Source organism: Delphinapterus leucas, chromosome 5 (genome assembly GCF_059928025.1).
Source record: "Delphinapterus leucas isolate spDelLeu-1000000601 "Yukka" chromosome 5, BTC_Dleu_Yukka2, whole genome shotgun sequence".
Classification (NCBI taxonomy): Eukaryota; Metazoa; Chordata; class Mammalia; order Artiodactyla; family Monodontidae; genus Delphinapterus; species Delphinapterus leucas.
In genome coordinates, this window is record NC_143133.1 from 61,314,686 (window position 1) to 61,333,596 (window position 18,911).

The window sequence follows — 18,911 nt, forward strand, 5'->3', positions numbered from 1 at the left end:
CAAAATCAATATATAAATAAATCTGTGGCACTTCTATACACTAATAATGAACTATCAGAAAGAGAATTTAAGAAAATAATGCCATTTACAATTGTATAAATAAAAGCCAGTAATAAATTTAACCAAGGAGGTGAAAGGCCTATACACTAAAAATTGTAAGACATTGATAAAAGAATTTGGAGAAGATACAAATAAATGGAAAAATACCCTGTGCTCATGGACTGGAAGAATTAAAATAGTCAAAATGTTCATACTAACTAAAGCAATCTACAGGTTTAATGCAATCCCTATCAAAATTCCAAAGGCATTTTTCACAGACCTGGAACAAATAATTTTAAAATTTGTGTGGAAACACAAAAGATCCCAAATAGCCAAAGCAATCTTGAGAATGAAAACAAAGCTGGAGGGATCAAGCACTGTGATTCAAACTATATTACAAGGCTATAGTAATCAAAACAGTATGGTATAAGGACAGACACACAGATCAATGGAACAGAACTGAGAAGCCAGAAATAAACCCATACATATAGACAATTAAATTATGACATTGGAGCCAAGAACATACTACAAAGAAAGGATAGTCTCCTCCATAAATCATGTTGGGAAAACTGGACATCCACATGCAAAAGACTGAAACTAGACCAGTATCTTACACAATGCATAACAATTAACTCACAATGGATTAAAGGCTTGTGTGTAAGACCAAGAAAATCCTAGAGGAAAACATAGGCATAACCTCCTTGACATTGGTCTTAGCAATGTCTTTGTAGATCTGACTCCAAAGGCACAGGACACAAAAATGAAAATAAACAAATTCAACTACATCAAACTAAAATGCTTCTTCATAGTGAATGAAATCATCATCCAAATAAAAGTTGAACATACTGAATGAGAAAAAATATTTACAAATCATATATCTGAGAAGGGGTTAATATCCAAAATATATAAAGAATGCATATAATACCACAAGAAATACAGAAGCAACTCAATTAGACAGTGGGCAGAGAAACCAGATAGACACTTTTCCAAAAAAGACATACAGGTGGTTGAAAGGCATATGAAAAGATATTCAACATCACTAGTTATTAGGGAAATGAGAATCAGCACCAAAATGAGATATCATCTCAAACCTCTTGTATAGAATAGCTATTATCAAAAAGATAAGAAATAGCAAGTATTGGAGAGGATGTGGAGAAGAGGGAACCCTTATACACTTTGGGGTTGGTGGGAATGTAAATTGGTGGGAAGGTAAATTGATCCAGCCACTATGAAAAACAGTATGAAGATTCTTCAAAAATTAAAAATACAACTACCATATGATTCAGCTCTTCCCCTTCTGGGTATTTATCCAAAGAATACAAAAATACTAATTTGAAAAGATATATGCACCCTATCTTCATTGAGGTATTATTTACAATAGCCAAGCTATGGAAACAACCTAAGTGTCCATTGATGGATGAATGGATAAGGAAGATGTGGTATATATACACAATGGCATACTACTCAGCAATAGAAAGAATGAAATCTTGCGATGTGCAATAACATGGCTGAACTTTTATGGTACAATGCTAAGTGAAATAAGTCAGACAGAGAAAGACAAACACCATGTGATTTCACTCATCTGTGGAAACTAAAATACAAAAAAAATGTTCAAACAAACCAAAACAAAAGCAAACTCATAGATACAGATAACAGATTGGTGATTACCAACCAGAGAGGAGGGGGGTTTGGGGGACAAAATGGTTGAAGATGTCAGTTGTATGGTGATGATTGGTAACTAGATTTTTGGTGTTGTTCACTTTGTAGTGTATACAGATATCAAATTGTAATGTACACCTGAATCGTATATAATGTATTGATAACATACCAATTTTACCTCAATTTTTAAAAAGAGTTAATTACTTTTTTCTAAAATTCTTATTCTTATCAGGAGTGTAGGAATGAATTCTCTCAACACGTGAAACAAAAAGTAAATAATTTTATTGTTGTATGTACTATTTCTTTCAGTGATCCAGGACTTGTACTTCTAAACTACATTCTAATGAGAAATATAACTGAAAAATGTATCACTCCAGAGGAAGAACAAACTTTTTATCACTTAAAGAAAGCCAGAAGTAGTTTTACATGGTTTTACTTGTGTTATGAATAGCAGAAACATGTTTTCTATGGGATTAGATCTTGTACTGATTTTGAATAAATTAGTAAAGTAAGTCATTAATTTGACAAATATTAATTGAACTTCTGAAATAGGAAATGTGCTATGCTAAGCATTCTGATAAATACAGAGATATATAGGATAATACATGCCCTAAAGCTATGTTGTCCTGGATGCAGCCACTATCCACATGTGTCTATGGAGCACTTGAAATATGGCTAGTCCAAATTTAGATGTACCGTAAGTGTCAAATACACATTGGATTTCAAAAAGTTAGTACAAAAAGATAGAAAATATTTCGTTATTTTGCTCATAATGATTTCATAGTAAGTTATAATATTTTGGTTATGGAGTTAAACAAAAATATATTATTAAAATTAATCTCATATGCTTAAAATTTTTTATGTGGCTAACTAGAATAGTTGAAATTATGTGTTTCAAACTATATTTCTATAGGACATCATTGCTCAAAATTGTTTACAATCTAGCAGAGTATGCAAAACATGTATACAAAATCACCTTGTAAGATTGTGAATAATCAGACTAATGGTATAAACAGTGTACAAATAGTTATTCAGAGGAGGGGAATTGTTTTTCTGGAAGCTAAAATCAATAGAAGTTTCATGGTGGTTGTGGCATTTTATCTGAGCTTTGTAAGTTTGTAGAAATTTGGCCATTGGGAATGAAGAAAAATGTATGGGCTGAGGAAATGGAATGAATTTGACGGGGGATGGTACGCAGGAATTCAGAATTCGTATAACCACCATTAAAATAATTTCTAATGTGCCAAAGATCTTTCAAATGCTTTCCATGCACTGTATCATTAAATCCTCACAAAAATCATATGAAGCATTATCACTGTTCTCATTTTATAGGAAACTGAGGCATAGAAATTTTAGGCAACTTGCCCATGGACCCGTAACCAAGTAAGTGTCAGAAGTGGGATTCATACCCAGAAAATCTGCTTCACACATAGGCAACCACTGTGTGCTATTTCCTCTTTAGCAGATAACACTAGGATTCTTAGTCAAGGATACAGGATGGATTTTAGGACATTCGGGTTCTCCCAGGAAGTTGTATGACAATTTCATGTATACCATGCTTTAGTGTAGAGGTGATATTAAAATTATTTCACAAATGATAGGACATGGGTTCTCGTCATTCACATTGAAAGTAGCCATTTGAGCAGGGTCCTAGAGACATCAACCCTTTACTTGCTGGTTTTGGGGAGATCCTGGAGTTCTTGGGAGGCATGTAGGGTAGCATAGTCTAGTAAACCACTGATAGTGAAAATTATATTTTAAGAATGGTATAGCTAGGGCAGGGTATACCCACTATCGGTTTTTCCTCTGAGAGTTTTCACTTCCATCTTAGGGCCTTTGCCCTTGCTGTTCCCTATGTTTGGGGGTCTCTTCCCTTAGATAGTCATGTAACTGGTTATCATTAGTCAGGTCTCAGCTCAACTATCACCTCCTTATCCTTATTCCTCCATCTCCTTATCTCAAGTCACTCTTTAACTCCTGACCCTTTTAAAACTTCATAATGCTTATCATCAATTGAAATTATTAGATTTATTTATTTGTTTATTTAATTTCGACTTGACTTTCCTCCTTGAGAGAGCAAGTCCCATGAGCTAAGGACCTTGTCTACCCTATTCCGGCTCTAGCATCAGTAATTAGAACAGTGTTGGGCATATTGTAGGCACTCTAAATATTTGTGACTGGATGAATGTGGGGAGGACTATAGAGTTCATTAGATTCTAAAAGTTTAGGAACTGTTGACTTAAAGGAATACTTGAGTTCTCTCACATCAGTGGTTTAGAGCCTGGCTATTCAAACACTTAGCTGGCAGGCCAAGGAGCTGATTTGGATCAACATGAATATTTGAGAGCAGAGAAAGGACACATCAGGGGTGACCTCTTGGTAGCTTGATTTAGCACTTTACTTCCTAAGATCGCTGTGTTGTTCTGATGTATGGGGTGAGCAGAGGGAAACAAGTAAGGCAGGGCTGTTGGAACTCTCTGGCAGGAAGTGATGAAAGTCTCACTGTGATGATGGTGGATGATGGAAAGGAAGACTCCTATGTGAGAGAGGACACACTTGAGGTATAAAATGTGACCCAAATTCAACTTTCAGTTTGCAGTGTTTCCTCTGTGGCCTATCTGACATTGTGAGTTAATTAGCCAACTTAGCCAAGCTATATAATTAAGGGGTTTATATAGATTTTCCTCAAGGAAAGTCTGTGCTAGTGATCGTCCATATCTTTTGCATGAGCTCTTCCTCTGCTTTGATTCTAGAACAACACTCTCCACCTGCTTGACTGAGCAGTCCCTACTGGTCATCCCATACAGCTCTGCTGAAGTGTGACTTCTCCCTGGAAGCCTTTCCCGACCTCCCCTTCAAACCAAGTTAGGTGTTCCTGGTGTGTGTTTCCACAACATTCTACACTTTTCCTATCAGTGCAGTTATCTTATTTTATCATAATCCCTAGCTTTCCAATAGACAAGTGTTTCTCAACCTTTTTTTGTTTGTTTTTGCCTTCCTAAGGATCTTTAGACTGTATGTCTGTTTATGCATTGTATGTATATCTATGTTTTATCCGTTAAAAGTTTAAGCTTTTTTGTCTTGCCCAAGAGCAAATTTTCTCTCCTTGAGAGTGATGTTACCTTGGTTGGGAATTAGTGCAATCAACCATACAAACGCATCCACTGTTGTGCTCAATTTGTATTGTCGGTGCCAAGCATAGTATACGTTGGATAATTATTTGTAAATTATTAGATAAATGAGACAATTTTTCAAACCTTAAAATTGTCCAACCTTGAAATTTATCATCTTGGAACTATATTGGCATTTTTAAAAAACATTACGTTTTAAACGTCTGCTGCCTTTCATATATTAATCTATAGCCAGTATGCCACCTGTTTGGTTTTTTTTTCTCTCCAAATTGGTTTGTATAGGGATTTCCGGATTCACTCCTTTGGCCCTTTCTCATGCCTAAAGTAAGTTTTCACAAGTTACATTTTGGCATTGAGAAAGAATCTGTGGCTGGAGAAATTTTTTTCCTTATTTAAAACTAACATACCTAAATGGGAATTGAAACCATGACCTCTGTTTTTATGAGAACAGACTTCTTCCATAAAGTTCATAATTTAAAAAAAAAAGGCATCTCAGCTAGGCAGTATTAGAATGTGCTATTTTTCAGGAAATGGAAGTAGTCACATTATATGGAGCTTGGCATTAATGAAAACTACATTATGCATACATTTATGGACGTGGCATAAATTAGGTGAAGGCATCTGTCAAAACTCAAAGTGTTTTCCACAGAGAAGGCAAGCAATACATATTCATATATATGTATATAGATATAAACACGCACATATTCACATACAAATAATTATAAGATGTGACCTTAATGTACTATGTCTGTTTCCCAAAGATGTGAAGATATCGCCCATTACTTCATGCTTGTGAGGATCTCTTATTTTTCAGCCTCCATATTCCGTTCATTCATATATTAATTCATTCAACAAACACTTCTTGTCTTCATGGGCCAGGCATACAGTGGTGTTCCTATGTATATGGTCTCATTCTTCCCTTGCCTCGCTACAGACTACTCTCAACTCAGAGGGCAGAGTGAGCCTTTAAACCATCAGCCAACTCCTGCCTCTGCTCCAAACCCTGCAATGACTTGGTTTCAGATATCTGCATGGCTAACACCTTCATCTCCTTCACTTTGATCAAATTTCATCTTCTCTCTGAGGCCCACCTTGATTCTATTTCTTATTGCAATCAGCTGCAACACACACAGCCTGACACTCCTTATCCTCCTTAAATTGCTCTGATTTTTTTTTTTTTTCCGGTACGCGGGCCTCTCACTGTTGTGGCCTCTCCCGTTGCGGAGCACGGGCTCCGGACGCGCAGGCTCAGCGGCCATGGCTCACGGGCCCAGCTGCTCCGCGGCATGTGGGATCTTCCCGGACCGGAGCACGAACCCGTGTCCCCTGCATCGGCAGGCGGACTCTCAACCACTGCACCACCAGGGAAGCCCCTGCTCTGATTTTTTTCTTTCTTCGAAAGCATTTTTATCTTTGAATATGTATTTCCTCATTCATTATGTTTATCATAGGAGCACCTCCACTCCACAACCAGGACATAAGTTCCTTGAGGGCAGGGACCTTTATCTGTTTTGTTCAGCGATGAATCACAAGGACCTAGAATAATGTCTGGCATACGTTAGGTGCTCAACACATGTTTGTTACATGGGTGAATTCATAAATAGAGCTTGCATATTAAATACCAAAATTTTAAAGAGGGACATAAGAAGCATCAAGAAGAAAAGTAAATTAGCATCAGCGGATAGACAGAATTCGCAGTGGACACTTACAGACGGGATGGCCAGTAAGGGCTGCACTGTGGAGGTGTCTTCTGGGCTGAGGAGTTACAGTGACAAGAGGCCTGTGTGCTCGTGCGGCCAGGAGAGCACCCAGGGAGGCAAATGGCAAGCACCCAGACTGCAATGGGCATAAGCTTCTCATCAAGGACTCGAAGGAAGACTATCATAGTGAATGCACACATGAGGGACAGAGAAAAGGGATGAGGTTTGAGAGACAAAGAGGGTCCTGGTGATAGTTCACATTTCAATATGATCTTGTGAAAACGATCACATAGTCAATACATGTGAAAATGTATGGCTGAAAAGAAGGATGATTTATCTCTAAATTTTTCCTAAGTTATGCTTCAAACTTCCTCATTTTACAGAATATTCAAGTCAATTCAATTCACATTATGTCTATTTGTGCTTTGGCAGAAACAAGGCAAGTTTCAGAGAACTGTCAAAGATTATTTTAGGTGGCAGGAAGTGGCATGCGTGTGTGCTTTTGAAATCAAGTCAATAGGTGACTGTCTGTGCTGTTCCGTTATTTGCACCAGCTTGCGTTGTGGCTGCCTTTGTATGCTGACTCTTCCTGTCTGCTCAGAGGCTTTGCTTTGAAGGAGAGAAGGGCTCCAGGTGGCTGCTTCTGTGGACTCTGTTTGAGGCTGCAGCATCCCAGTCATACATAACCTTCACATTTACGTAAGCCAGCTGTTGACCCAAGTTTTGCTTAGCCTGAACTTCCTCTTTTTTTTTAAACTGAACTCCTGACATGTGATTTCTAGTAAAGAAGGATACTGCTTCAACACTTACTTTCTCACCACATTAAATAACTTGCTGTGTCAAAGGGAGGAAGCATGCAGAGGCTGATGCGACATGCAGTTCTTCAGAATCACCACTTTCTTACCACTTTGGACTTTCATTGCCATATCCCTGCCCTGACAGGGTTGACTTTCCTTTCTTTTTTCTTTTTCTTTTGGCCGCACTGCGCAGCATGCAGGATCTTAGTTCCCCAACCAGGAATTAAACCCACGCCCCCTGCAGTGGAAGCATGGAGTCTTAACCTTAACCACTGGACCTCCAGGGAAGTCCCTTGACTTTCTTTTCTATCTGATTATTTTTTTTTCCCCTAACGATATTAACTACTAGAGAACAACCTTGATTAAATAAATGAGAAGTTTCCCACTACTGAAAATTTTTACACTCACAGGCACTTCAATTCTACCCAGGCTTTTTAGTTGTAATAGTTTACGAAATTATATTAAGGTTCAACAATGAAATGGAACTTTTAACGCTATTGGTAACTATTAAGAAAGCAGATTAGAAAAAGCATGGATCTTAAAAAACCTGTAAGAGAAATCAGGGTTGTGTGTGTAGGGGGGAATGATGAATTTAAAATAACAATAGTGAATTTAAAATAGTAATTTAAAATTTTTTAATAAGTTAGTTTCATGCTTTCTATACAAGAGTTAATTACAATACTATGTTGCTTCATACTCCACCCCCTACCAATTATAGAAGAAAGTCACTAGAATCTTGGTAAGTAGAGTTATCATGTCAATTTCTTTAACCTGTGAAAGTTGTAAAAGCCTCCTCACTCTTCCCAGTGTTTCAATGCTGGCGCCCCTGGCGCTGCCTAGACATGCCCTTCCTACCTGTAGTCTAAACTTCCTCTAAGCCATCAGAATGATCTTCAAAGACACAGTTTTGACCATGTCAGTGAAAAATAGACTTTATATTGTACATGACATGTGAAAGGAAGAAAATGAGCAAAACTGTCAGCGACAGGATACTGCATTCTTTTTTGGAAAGTGCTTTGCCCATCGATTTAATCAGAAGAGAACCTTTCCCTTCTCTTTTCCTTCTCCTTCCTCTTCTGCTTCTCCCTCCCTTTCCTTGTCCTTCTCCCCCCATCTCTTTCCCTCCCTCTTCCCCTTTCTCCATCTCTGTCCCTCCTCCTTAACCCTCTGTCCATAAAAGGGAAGGTTTTCTCTGCTCAGTGGGCAGTATAACTAAACCAAGAACTGTGCACTGTTTTGTCACGACTTTCAATAATTCTTTTTTTTTTTTTTTTTTTTGCGGTACTCTCACTGCTGTGGCCCCTCCCGTTGCGGAGCACAGGCTCCGGACGCGCAGGCTCAGCAGCCATGGCTCACGGGCCCAGCCGCTCTGCGGCATGTGGGATCTTCCCAGACCGGGGCACGAACCTGCGTCCCCTGCATCGGCAGGCAGACTCTCAACCACTGCGCCACCAGGGAAGCCCTCAATAATTCTTTCATAAAGGAAGCACATACATTCTTTCCTGTCTGGGAAAATGTAACAAAAATAGGTAATTGATGTATTTGGATATATTCTGTTAAAATTGTAAAATTTAATAAGTAAAAAATGATGTTCATTAATTCAAACAATTTTCTAGTTCATGAACTACAAATCTTTTTTCTCCTGTAGCTATATCAGCCATGTCAATGAACAATTACTAATTAATTGTTAATTACTAATTAAGTGCCTACTATATACATATTACTCATGTATTATTTCTTTTTAGGCCCTCCTAAAAAGAAGGCACTTTTATATATAATATATATTTTATATATATATATATATATATAAAGTAATACATGTCAAAGTCCTAGCTTTCAAGGAAATTACACTCTGGTGCAGGAAATAAAGCATAAACTTTTTCAAAGTTATAAAACAATGCAAGAGATAAATAATTGAATACAGTAATATTACAAGACAGGGACTGATGATAAATTGCAAATAAGTGGCCGAGATGGCAAGTACAGAAAAGAGAGTGGTTCCGGTGGGCTGAGGTGACTTGGGGACACTTCACAGAGCAAGACACATGTAGAGAATATTTATGTTCTGGAGAGGAAGAGAGAAAGAGGCAGTGGGTTCCACATAAGAGGGATGCCATGAGCTGAAACTTAGAAGTAGCAAAGCACCAGTGTGTTTCAAGAAAGGACAATGAATAGACCTATGTGGCTTGAGTGAAAGATTTGGAAAAATCATATTGGAAAAAAGATGGGTAAAGATTATGGAGGGCCTTGAATGTCTTATTTAGGTCATCCAAATGTCTCTGTGAAATTGTTATAGGGGGATCCTTTAGTCAAAATTTGTCAAAAGAATGTGATTGATTTCATGATATAGAGATCATGTGCAAAGAAGAGATTCAAACCAGAGATACTTAGCATATGAGTAAACAACAAAATCTCTCAGCCAATGGTATTCTTGGAATGACTCTGGCCATAACTGAGGATGAAGAAGTAGGTATCTAGTTTTCGTTGAGCTCATACTTTGTCCTATAGGTAGAGGCAAGTGTTTGGAAAATTTTAACCAGGAGGGTGACATGATCAAATTTTGTTAGCATATCACTGTGACACCTATAAGGATAAATTAGACAGCGATAAGCTTAGCAACAGTGAAATAATGGGCTAATGAGGTAGTCCTTGGAAGAGGTGGTGATGGCCTGATGTTCAGACCATAGCAGTAAGGATGGCAAGTAGAGAGCAGAATTGGAGAGAGATTTAGGACTTGGGATCAAATGGACTTGGTGATAGAGTAAACACATATGCGGGTTGGTGCACAGAGGGCACTGGGAGATGGAGGAAGTTGTGGAGTGGGTGCTTCCTAGGATGGCTCCCAGGACACTGGTTCGTGCTGCTGTCCTATGATACAACTTCGTGTTTCACTGACTTTAGTTTGGGAGTATGTTCAAACTTGCATTTCATCTCTATTCCCCCTAATGTTGTCCCATCCAGTAGATGATTGCAACTTTCTCCTTGAAGGCCTATCACCAGTCCCCTTTTCTACTCTAGGCTATACAAGTGATAGAGTCGTTTTTCTCAAAAACAAATATGATTTTCACTCTTCTTCTAAAACTTCTCAATTGGCATTTTCTATCTCTTGATCAAAGTCCAAGCCACTTACCCTGGCCTATAAGGCCCTTCACAAAGCCCCACAACTTACCCTTACAAACCCTTCATATTACATTTACCCAACTAACATCTTTTGCTCTAGTTCCACTTAAGGCCTCATTTCTTTTACATATTGTGGTCTTAACTGCCTCGTGGCTCTTCCCACTGCTGCCCTTGTGACAGCACTGCCTCCATACTTAGCTCTATTATCATCTCTTTAGAAGAAGCCCTTAAATTTCCCAGGCAGAATAAGGTACTACACTGTATCTGCAACTAAAGCACTTTGAATATGTACTAACTTATGGTCTGTTATATTTTTAATTCATGTAATAAGAAAAGTAATGAAAGAAAAGTAATGATAATAATAACTAATATTTATTGTTATTCCCTGATAGTAACTTGATAAAGCATTTACGCCTATTAAGCCATTTACTAAAAAGGTCAGTGGTTGAAGAAACTGAGGTACAGAGAGGTTTGCTCCAGAGGAAATAAGTAGAGAATGGCAAAGCTACTGTTTGAACCCAAGTTTGTCTGATTCCAATGGTGGCACTCCCAGCCACTATACCCAGTGTCTTCTTTTGTGATAGAGTTCCTCAGGGCTGGAAGCTCATTAAATTTTGTAATTCCATCTCTAGTACACATTCAATAATGTTTTGTTGAACTATTGAAGAATAAATGAATGCATGCTGGGGAAATTGATAAAACAATTAAAGGTGGAGTCTTAATAGCTGACAAAAACTTTATGTGTTTCCTTTCCCAGCTAACAGTTACATTTAGGAGTAGCTTTTCATGCCTACAAAGGAATGATTAATGTGGGGGTTTCACATACTCTGGCCAGATATGGAAGGAAGATGTTTGTAGCTATCCAGGCCTTTCCTGGCACATTCACATCACCCTTTCTGTCAGAAAGGCTATTCCTATCTAGAAGAAAAAAAAAAATCAGGAAAATTTTAAAAATCTGTTAGAATATTCTAGAAAGAATTTTGCTCAGAGTTCAGCAGGAAACTTGACAGGTCTTCATGACTGACAAAAACTTGTTGGGATTATAATTTATAAATGAAACAATAAAGAGAGAAGGTAGAAACTTATGCAAGTTCTAATAGTGCTGTGTATCTTTGATTTGTTGAATTGCTTTTAAAATCAATATGGTCTCCCACATAGCTGCATTTATGCATCAAAAGCATCTGCTTTGGCCAGAACTGCTTGGAATAGTGAGCAAAATTTTAACCATATTCACCATAGTTAACACTGACAGAGTGCTTGGTAAGTGCCAGGCGTGTTTGAAGTATTCTCTATGCATTATGTCATTTAATCTTCACTGCAACCCCACGTGGTATGTCTACTCCTTCACCCTTTGGTAGATTAAAAAATGAATCTGGAGACATTAATTTAGAAATTAGGTTTACCTATTCCAGACTGCTTTTGACAACTTTCCTTTACTGGTTCCATGTGTATTACATATATATTTCCTGAATTATCCAGACCTTGCTTACTTTATACCTGTACCCATCCCTAGGGCCCCTTCCTTCTATCTCTGCCAGTTCTTTATATCATTTGGGGTGTCTTGAATTGGTCTATCTGGTTTCCTGGGTTTCCTAAAGCTGTCTTCTTCTGTGACTGACTCCTTCAAAGGCTGAGAGATACTTAATCCCTTCCTCTTGACAAAGTCATAATCAAACTGAAGCCTTAAAAATAGTCATTTTCTAAGGAGCAATTGAAAAAATAATGAAGAAACAAAATGTAAGTTTGGCTGCAGTAAAAGGTGTACAGTGTTAGGGCTTCCCTGGTGGCGCAGTGGTTGAGAGTCCGCCTGCTGATGCAGGGGACACAGGTTTGTGGCCCGGTCCAGGAAGATCCCACATGCCACGGAGTGGCTGGGCCCGTGAGCCATGGCCGCTGAGCCTGCGCATCCGGAGCCTGTGCTCTGCAATGGGAGAGGTCACAACAGTGAGAGGCCCGTGTACAGCAAAAAAAAAAAAAAGTGTACAGTTTTAAAACTAAGAAAGATCTGAGCTAAAGAAAGGTATGGATGGACATTTCTTCTGGGATTGTAACAGCCTGATTTCACTTCCAAAAATCTTAATTCCTAGATTTATTTCCAAGTGAGACCACTCTGGGTCAGTTATTCTTGCTCTAAACTCAGTTTTTACTTTTTTTCCACAGTAGTCTTGCTTCTCCATGGGCTTATTCTGGTCTTTAGATCTTTCTATGTAGAAGCCCTTCCTTTTATTGTGTGGACCAAACCTACAGGAAGTCTGCACTGAGTGTGTAGTTAAAATAATGTCTGTGATGAAAACAATAACAGGGTATTTATTAACTGATGCTGGTGTCTTTTAGTCTCTATATATTTATTTTAAAAGGTGTGTGTGTGTGTGTGTGTGTGTGTGTGTGTGTGTGTGTAAATTTTCAGAGGCACACAAAAATAGAGGAACTATACAATGAACCTATGCGGACCCATCACTCATCATTTTTCTGCCATTCTTGTCTCATCTAATAGAGTTTTCTGTTTGTTTGAGTATTTTAAAGCAAATCACAGCTATTCTATAACTTTATTTGTAAATAATTCTATAAGTTTCTTTAAAAGGTAAGGACTTTTAAAACAAACAAACAACCACAAAACCATTGCAAAACCCAATAAAATTAGTAGTTATTACTTAATAGCATCTAGTACCCAGCCCTATATTCACCTACTGATTTACTTTTCTCTTTTTACAGTTAATTTGTTCAAAAACAACATCTAAAAATTGTCCACACATTGCATTTGGTTTGTGGGTCTCCTCCACCACTTGCTGAATTCTCAGTGTAGGTGACGTCCTTTAGAGACATCATCTTAATCTAGCCTCGTAGCGTACTTCAGAGGTAGGAACCATCATCTTTGTTTCACCAGTTTGAGACTTTAGCAAGAGCATTTAGATGGTTTGCCTCGACTTGTATAACCTCACAGGGACAGAGGCTGTGTGAGGACCCAGTATTCAAAGTCATTCTTCTCTCATGCTTTTCCACTTCCCCCATTCCTTGTGCAAGCCGGGTCTTTTGTTTCCTTATGTCTGCCACTTTTGTCACTATGTCATATAGCCTCACATATCGTTTGTCCCCCTTCAGTGTGTTTGACAAATCTAGATCTTCCAGAGAATCAGAGTGCTTGTACCTTTTGATGAAACTAGTAGAGCAACCATAGCCTCAGATGGTGGCTTCCTTTGTTATCCGGAATTTTTAGCTCTTGAGGCAGATCTCTATCATCTTGGTTTTAAATGCATAGTCACTTCTAAACAGCCCAATAAGTTCCTATGTTCTTTCCACATAGTGACATCAGCTCATAGCTCCTCATTTTCGGAGCAGAGATAATGGCCATCCCTTTAACATGATGAAGGCTCCAGCTTTCTCTGGCTTAGGTTGTGAGTTCGCATTCCTTGCTTTTTTTGATGATCTATCACTCAGATGCCCTCAAAATGTTCTCTATGGTTTTAAAAGAACACAAATACTTTCCATGCATGTTTACAGTAAAAGAGAGTAAAAGATATGATTCCTGGCAAATAAAAGTCAATGCTCAGTCATGTTTTTCCTAAATTTTGGAATTGTAAGTGATTTTTTTTTTTAGGACAATAACATACCAGCTTTGAATAAAATAGATTCACATGTAAAGCAGTTATTTTATTTTTAATCCTTTTTAATCCATGATCTTCTGAGTAGATCTCAGATTGGTTTTTGCATGTTTTTATCTCTCTCTAACACTTGCAAAACTTCCCTGTTAACAAACAGGGAACAACTCTCAGGCTTAGAGATCTTGACTGGCAAGAGAATATAATAGAGTTTTGCTTTAACTGTGTTTTTAAGGTTTCCGTGTGTTCATACATGTTATATAGTATTTCCGCCTATGACTGAAATATGGTTTCTTTTAAAAATGTAGCTGTGTAGGTAAAAAAGTAATTCTAAAGAAAAATGTTAAGTAATAGCAGCTATTATTTTGAGTACTTATTACATATGGTGCCCTGCTCTAAGTTACATGATATGGCTAAAGGTTTCCTTTAATGGCACTATGAAGCAGATACTATTATCATGGCCATTTTATGAATGAGGCAAGCAAGGCACAAACCTATAAAATCACAAGGTTAAAGGTAATGTGATTAGGAGTTGAGCTCTTTCCCTCCATCTAATACTGCTTCTAAGTCCAGAGCAGTGATGATGATATTTGTGAATGGTGAGCATAATGCAAGAGGTACTAGAATGGCCTAGGGAAAAACTTACCTCACATCCTTCACTTTATGTATGTTTTAACTTATAGGTTATAAATAAAGGATCCATAGTCTTATAAATGTTAGCTTAAATATTATATCTGCCACTTAGTGTGTATGTTTTTAGTCAAACTATTTTATCTCTCTAAACCTCAGTTTTCTAGGGAACATTCCTACACTGTTGGTGGTAGTATAAGTTGGTGCAGCCGCTATGAAAAACAGTATGGAGGTTCCTCAGAAAACTAAAAATAGAATTACCATATGATCCAGCAATCCCACTCCTGGGCATATAACCAGACAAAACTATAATTCAAAAAGATACATGCGCTCTTTTGTTCATAGCAGCACTATTCACGATAGCAAAGACATGGAAACAATCTAAATGTTCATCGACAGATGAATGCATGAAGTAGATATGGTACATGTATACACTGGAATACTACTCAGCCATAAAAAAGATTGAAATAATGCCATTTGCAGCAACATGGATGCAACTAAAGGTGATCATACTAAGTGAAGTAACTCAGAAAGAGAAAGGCAAATACCATATGATATCACTTATATGTGGAACCCAAAATATGACACAAAACAGAACCAGACTTATGGACATAGAGAACAGACCAGTGGTTGCCAAGGGGGATGGGGTTGGGAGAGGGTTGGATTGGGAGTTTGGGATTAGCAGGTGAAAACTATTATATATAGAATGGATAAACAACAAGATCCTACTATATAGCACTGGGAACTATATTCAACATTCTATGATAAACCATAATGGAAAAAAATATGAAAAAAGAATGTATATATATATATATATATATATATGTATAACTGAGTCACTTGGCTGTACAGCAGAAATTAACACAACATTGTAAATCAACTATACTTCAATTTAAAAAAATAAACTTCAGTTTCCTCAGTTGTAAAGTAGGTATAACAACTACCTCACAAGGTTATAGATGTACTAGACTCTACCAAGATTATATATTTTCAGTTATTAGAATAATTACTGGTACACGGTAAGTAGTTAACATAGCAGCTGATATCATTATCTGGAGGCAATAATATTTATGATTTAAGTCAGGGCTTTAGACAGACCTGGATTTCAAGATTAGTGCCATGTTACCTTGGAGAAGTTACATCTGTGAAATGGGGATGACAGTTCTTCAGACTACTGTTAAGGGTTTGGAATGAAATAATACAGTTACACATTTAGCTCATTTGTTGGCATCTACCCTGCCTGGTATTCTCTGAGCTTCTTGGCCCTGTGGTTTGGTGTCTCACATTAATTTGGGGGAAACCCTCACTCATTATTGCTTCAAATACTTCCGTTTCTTTCTCTTTTTCTTCTTCTGGAATTCCTATTATCCATATGTTTTCATAGTTGTTTCACAGTTTTTGTATGTTGTGTTTTTCTCTTTGCTTTTCAGTTTTGGGGTTTCTGTTGAGATATCCTCAAGCTCAAATTCTTTCCTCAGCTATGTACATGTACTAATAATCCTTTTAAAGACAGTCTTCATGTCTCTTACAGTGCTTTTGATCTCTATTATATCTCTTTGGTTCTTTCTTAGAATTTCCATCTCTCTGCTTACATTGCACATCTGTTCTTGTATGCCGTCCACTTTTTCCACTAGAGCTCTTAGCATATTAATGATAGTTTTAAAAAATTCTTATAATTCTAACATCCTTGCTATATCTGAGACTGGTTTTGATACTTGCTCTGTCTCTTCAAACTGTGTTTTTTGCCATTTGGTATGTCTTGTAATTGTTTTTCTTGATAGCTGAATGTGATGTACCGGGTAAAAGGAATCGCTGTAAATAGCCCTTCTGTGATGTGGTGGTAAGTGTGAGGGCAGGGAAGTGTTCTATAGGCCTGTAACTAGGTCTCAGTCTTCAGTGAGCCTGTGAACTTCAGTCTCCCTGATTCTCAGTCTCAGTCTCCTCCCCACCCCCAGCTTTGGAGGGACAGGATGGCTAGAGGGGCCTGAAGTTGGGTATTTCCCTTCCCCAGGTCAGTTAGGCTCTGATAAAACACCAAAAGATTAGGCTTTGGTTAAATAGCTTCTTCAGAGGGCAGGCCTGGCTCAGAAGAACAGAGTGTTTGGGGATATTTCAGAATGCTTCCTCTCCCCTCTCCCTGCAGGAAGCACAACGGGATTTTTTTCAGGTGTTCACTATGAAAACCCGATTGAGCTCCTGGAGGTAAAATTCACAAAAGTGTGGAAACTCCCCCCCATGACGGGGTCCCCCTGGAGTTTACAACTCTTGGACTTATCCGTACTGAGCCTCTAGCAATTTATCAATTTTGGTTCAGGTTTCCTTACCCTGACCCTAGTTCCCATGGTGGTTTGTGCTTGTGGGTTTCTGCTCTGGTAAGTTGGGATTCTCTGTATCTGCCTGTCAGTCCCTTCGAATTTGGCACAGAGGTTTGCCCTGTGACCTTACTTCTCTGACAGATTTAAAGAGAGTTGTTGATTTTTCAGTTTGTTCTGCTTTTTTACTCTTTAGGACAGAGTGGCAACTTTTAACCTCTCACATGTTAGACTGGAAACCGAAAGTCTAGCCTACTTCTTCATGCCAGTATGTCCTCACCCAACACTGATATAAGTTCTTATTTGATTTGTATTATGTTGGAGCCATAACTGAAGCACAGAGTTTTTATGCTGACATTAATCTTTTGTATCAGATTACTTCTTTGATCAATATTCTAATGTATTTACAATGTAAAATCACTAAGAATCTTATAGGAGTCATACATTATAAATTTGAGACTCTACAATTTATTATTATGATTCAATCAATGAACTCAAGCAAATGTCAACTATTACTTAGTTGAAGAGGTCTCTATATGAAATAAATACAGAGCAGAGTAAGCAGTGAAAACTGGTACTTGGTTGGCTATGGTATTGTAAAGTCTGGTAAAATCTGTGGTAAAGATACATGGAAATATACTAATTATGCACATTCCCTTGGTTTATTATTCATACCACTCTCACTTCTATATCTTCTAACTACAAAATAAATGACCTATTTATCAGAAAAATCTACAATAAGTGCGTGGAGGTGGGAGAAGTATGGGGGTTAAGGCTGGATGGAAGAGTTGTTGCCACACGATATTAGAGTAATCACCTGTGAAAATCTCTTCATGGATAAGTGCCTTAGGGCAGATGATAAAAATGCTAATGCCAGCATCACATTTTTTTGTTGTTGGATGTGTTACAATGACATTTAGCTGTAACGTTGGGAAGCACCCATGTTAGGTGGTGCTTCAGGTATCAGAAAGTTCTTAGCATGTTACCTTACACAAAAACTGGTTCTTCAGTAGAGACTCTAAGAGCCAGTAGGCAGGTAGAAATTAAAGAAGAAAACGCTACCACTTGTTATTTCTATATCCATCAAATAGAAATAGTATATTCTTGTAGGTGCCCCTGAAATTAGTGACCACCCAAGTTACAATTTAAAATAGGATATTGCCATTGATCTGTCGATGGACATTTAGGTTGCTTGCATGTCTTGGCTATCGTAAATAGTGCTGCAATGAACATTGGGGTGCATGTATCTTTTTAAATTATAATTTTCTACAAATATATGCCCAAATGGAATATTACTTAGCCATAAAAAAGAATGAAATAATGCCATTTGCAGCAACATGAATGGCCCTAGAGATTATCATACTAAGTGAAGTAAGCCAGACAGAGAAAGACAAATATCATATGATATCGCTTATATGTGGAATTAAAAAAAATACAAATGAACTTATTTTATAAAACAGAAATAGACCCACAAACATAAAAAACAAACTTATAGTTACCACAGGGAAAGGTGGGGGGAGGGATAAATTAGGAGGTTGGGATTAACATATACACATTACTATATATAAAATATATTAACAACAAGGACCTATTGTATAGCACAGGGAACTCTTCTCTCTCTCTCTCTCTCTCTCTCTGTATATATATATATATATAAAACTGAATAACTGTGCTGCACACCTGAAATTAACACCATATTGTAAATCAACTATACTTCAGTAAAAGAAAAAAAGAGATAGGATATTGCTCTAGGTGTCAAGAATATCATTGTTTCCCACTATCCATTGGGAAACAATGATATCACACATATTATGAAGCGCAGAATGGAAACCACTGCCCTGGTGGTGCAGTGGTTAAGAATCTGCCTGCCAACGCGGGGGACATGGGTTTGAGCCCTGGTCCAGGAAGATTCCACATGCCATGGAGC

The 18,911-nt window shown here is 37.7% G+C and overlaps 1 protein-coding gene across 1 annotated transcript in view; it reads left to right on the forward strand.

Annotated features, from left to right (window-relative positions):
* The window catches only part of DTHD1 (death domain containing 1), a 67,933-nt gene that overhangs the window by 35,500 nt on the left and 13,522 nt on the right, over window positions 1–18,911 (forward strand). Inside the window, exon 8 of the mRNA XM_089911250.1 lies at window positions 17,181–17,252. Within this exon, the coding sequence (XP_089767376.1) occupies window positions 17,181–17,252 (72 nt within the window). The remainder of the gene's footprint in view (window positions 1–17,180; window positions 17,253–18,911) is intronic.